The following is a 3,387-nucleotide window of genomic DNA, read 5'->3' on the forward strand; positions in this document are numbered from 1 at the left end:
CACACACACACACACAATCAAAGTATAGAATCTCTTCTATTTTCCCTATTTAGGCCATTCACTGCTTTTACCATTTGCATGGAAAAATGACCAGTTTCACAGGCAACTTCCCAGTGTCTTATTGGTAAGTACTTAAAACACTAAATGCTATATGATCTTCTAAAAGCTGCCTTTAAGTACACATGATGGTTCTGCACCTCAGCTCTGTTGTCTGGGATGGGGAGAGCTAGCAACTTGTCCACAGTAGCGCTGGACAGCCCTGTTGTTCTCCTCAGTTCTTCTTTCAGCTCTTCAACATTTCTGAACATTTCTATTAGTTGACCTGTAAGAAAAATGCACATGTACACAGTTCACACAGTGGTCGTAACTCCATTCTTTTCAGGTACACTAACATAGGGAAACCTTTCAGGCTACCAAACATTGAGCACGTACGCCTCATTAGAAACAGATGTCTCCCAGGTTTGGCAAACTTTGCATCTTTAAGATCTATTTCTGTCTGATTTAGACTTGTTCTTATTATGATACCATTAACTCAAGGTAACAGATTGCTCTAGGTTATAAATTTTCCTGAGATGTCTGCAACTCAAGGTTGCTTCAAGGAAAATATGGTTTCCTTGCAGACTCTGATCACATAATGCACTAAATAAATATTTCTCCATCTGATTTAAAACATTGCATAAATTCAAAATACTTTTAAATTATGATCATGTGATAGTGCCAATTTCAGAAAAGGTTTGATAAATCCATAATGTAATACCACAGGCCATTTCTCCCTAATTTTTTCTCTGTGTGCGATCGTTTATAAAGTGTTTTCACAATTGTTATCTCACTTTTAAATAGAATGTATTAGTCTCAAGCTCTTTTAGGATGACAATTATAATTAGTTCACATTTGAGTTATTTATGATACAATAAACAATATCTTAATTTTATTTTAGATAATAGTAATCTCTGTTCTGCAAACATCTTTGGGTTTTTTAATACTAAGTGTCTCTCATGCATATACCTTATTTTTAGACTTAGTATGCTTCCAATTTTGTGCCTGCCTATAGCCCAGAATGCCTTTCTTTTCAGTAGTTAGGTATTACACAAAGAAGAAATGTATTATGTGGTTCATCGTGCTTGGAATACTAATAGAAGGTTCTGAACTGAGATTTCTGTACACAGACATGTATCTTTTTATTTTTTAATCAGATTATTCTCACTGAAGCAAACATGTCTCACCCTAGTTCACACAGCCAACTATCAAATGCCTTTTACTATATCAGAGAAACAAAAGGCAGTGGTCTAACTAGCTAAATATGACAATCTTTTTGCTGTGATATGGAACTTCCAGGCTTCCTTCTCCACTAGCTTTCTGTGTGTTTGTTTTAGACAGCGTATCTGAAAGCTTCAGGTTCCTAGTGTGTCAGTGCAGACAGAGAAGCAGGTTTGGTTGAGAAGCACATCCATTCTAATGAGCCTTTCAAATACGGGTGGGGGTAACACCTGGCTGCTCAGAAGAGACTGCGCTGGTATTGACAAGCAGCAAGGCGTCTATGGTCGTCATTAACTGTGTGATATTGTTCAAGTAATTCATTTGCAGTGCCTGTTCCAGGAGCCTAGAAGAAAACAGAAGAAGTTGTTCAACTAGGCATAACATTATCTTGAGAGGGGATTTTGTCACCGCAGAAGACAATGGAAAAACATACCAGTCCATATTTAAACTAATTTTTCTGGGATCCCCCGTGAGCAAATCCCTCAGCTTTTCAGATATGATATTGTCATGGTACAGTACGTCGGTGGCAATGTCGGTGCCCAGCTCTACTGCCTCAAGGAGTTGTACATGAAAAGTGTGGTCCTCACACAGCTTCCAGAAGCTCATGTTGGCGAGTGGACAGGATTTCTCTATGGAACTGAAGGTTTCTGGTTCGCAGAGAAGTTCTGTCACATTTCGAAGTTGAGACAGCTTTCCAGAAAAGAAGAAAATAGACTAGTAATATTGTTCTTCATATTTAGTATATTTAGTATTTGAGAATTAACCGGATTCCATAAAAATATTTCTGCCTATGCGTGATGTAGTTGTGCATGCCTCTGTTGGGAGGCAGAGGCAGGAGAAGCTCTCTGATATTGAGCCCAGGCTGGTCTATATAGCGAGTTCCAGCCAGCTTGAGCTACATGGTGAGACCCTGACTCAAAAACCTAAACAAGAAAAAGTTCTGTCTATGTATGTAGTTGGCACTGGGTTTAGGCTTATTATAAAGCAAAGCCTGCTGTTAATTTAGTTTCTTGTTCTCCTAAGAATCTCATAAAACCTTGGAACATACAAGACTGGTCTTTCTTGATTATAGATTTATAGGTTTAAAATGTAGTTTTAAAAATTAAGTGAGATGGAGAGATGGCTCAGTGTGTATATACTGTGAAACACCACATACCAGAGTTCACTAGCACCCAAATAACAAACCAGGTGTCCTGCATTCCCCAGATCCAATGGATCAAGCATTCGCCTGGCTTCTGTGAACACACAGATGCATGCACCCACACACACATGCACTCCAACACTGTCACAACACAGGCACAGACACACACTTTCACACAAATAATCAAAACAAAACAAATCTTTTAAAAATGGTAAAAATAGTTTGGTTTTATCGAGTTTAAATCACAATCCCTTCAAGTAATTTTATGTGATATATGTTTTAACATAAATGTGAGGACAGAGAGAAAGCAGATTTGATTTGAATCCTTTAAAAGGTCTTTCTGTTCCACATCCGTTATTATGTTTTTTATATAAAAACAAAACAAAACCAGAAAGTAACAAGTGTTGATGAGGATGTAGAAAATTACAACTCTTGTTTTCTGTTGGTAAGGGATGTAAAATGGTGTGGCTTGTATGGAGAACAGTATTACACTTCCCAGAAGATATAAAACAGAATTAGCATATAACCCCAAAATTCTACTTCTGAGTCTCTGAAAACAATACATTGTATACCAGTGTTCATAGCAACATTATCCATAACAGTCAAGAAGTTGAAGCAACCTAACAGATGAATGGATAATTAGAATGTGCATGTGTACTCCAAGTGTTTAGAGTCCCCAACATTTTGTCCCCAGTGGCCTTATTTTGGAAGCTGAGGAGGTACAGCCTTCCTGGAGGAGACACATCACTGGAGGGGGGCTTTGAGAGGTCTTAGCCTAGTCCCATTTCCAGTTTTGCTCTCTCTGCTCCCTGTGCCTGCTTGAAGATGTGAACTCTCAGCTTTCTGCTCTGGCTGCCTCCTGCCACAAGGTCTCCCTGACTGATTCATCTGGAACCATAAACCAAATAAACTCCTCCTTCTATAAATTGTCTTGGTCATAATGGTTTGTCACAGAAACAAAAACAGAAAATATACATATACATATACAT

At 38.2% G+C, this 3,387-nt stretch overlaps 1 protein-coding gene across 1 annotated transcript in view; it reads right to left on the bottom strand.

The window, feature by feature from the left end:
* Abca12 (ATP binding cassette subfamily A member 12) overlaps positions 1-3,387 on the bottom strand; it is a 168,568-nt gene that overhangs the window by 75,125 nt on the left and 90,056 nt on the right. Inside the window, exons 12-14 of the mRNA XM_008825667.2 lie at positions 1,691-1,947; positions 1,488-1,600; positions 198-322 (exon numbers count right to left, since the gene is read on the bottom strand). Coding sequence (XP_008823889.1) covers positions 198-322; positions 1,488-1,600; positions 1,691-1,947 — 495 coding nt within the window. The remainder of the gene's footprint in view (positions 1-197; positions 323-1,487; positions 1,601-1,690; positions 1,948-3,387) is intronic.

The sequence above is a fragment of the Nannospalax galili genome, unplaced genomic scaffold (assembly GCF_000622305.1).
Source record: "Nannospalax galili isolate Female #2095 unplaced genomic scaffold, S.galili_v1.0 scaffold127, whole genome shotgun sequence".
Lineage (NCBI taxonomy): Eukaryota > Metazoa > Chordata > Mammalia > Rodentia > Spalacidae > Nannospalax > Nannospalax galili.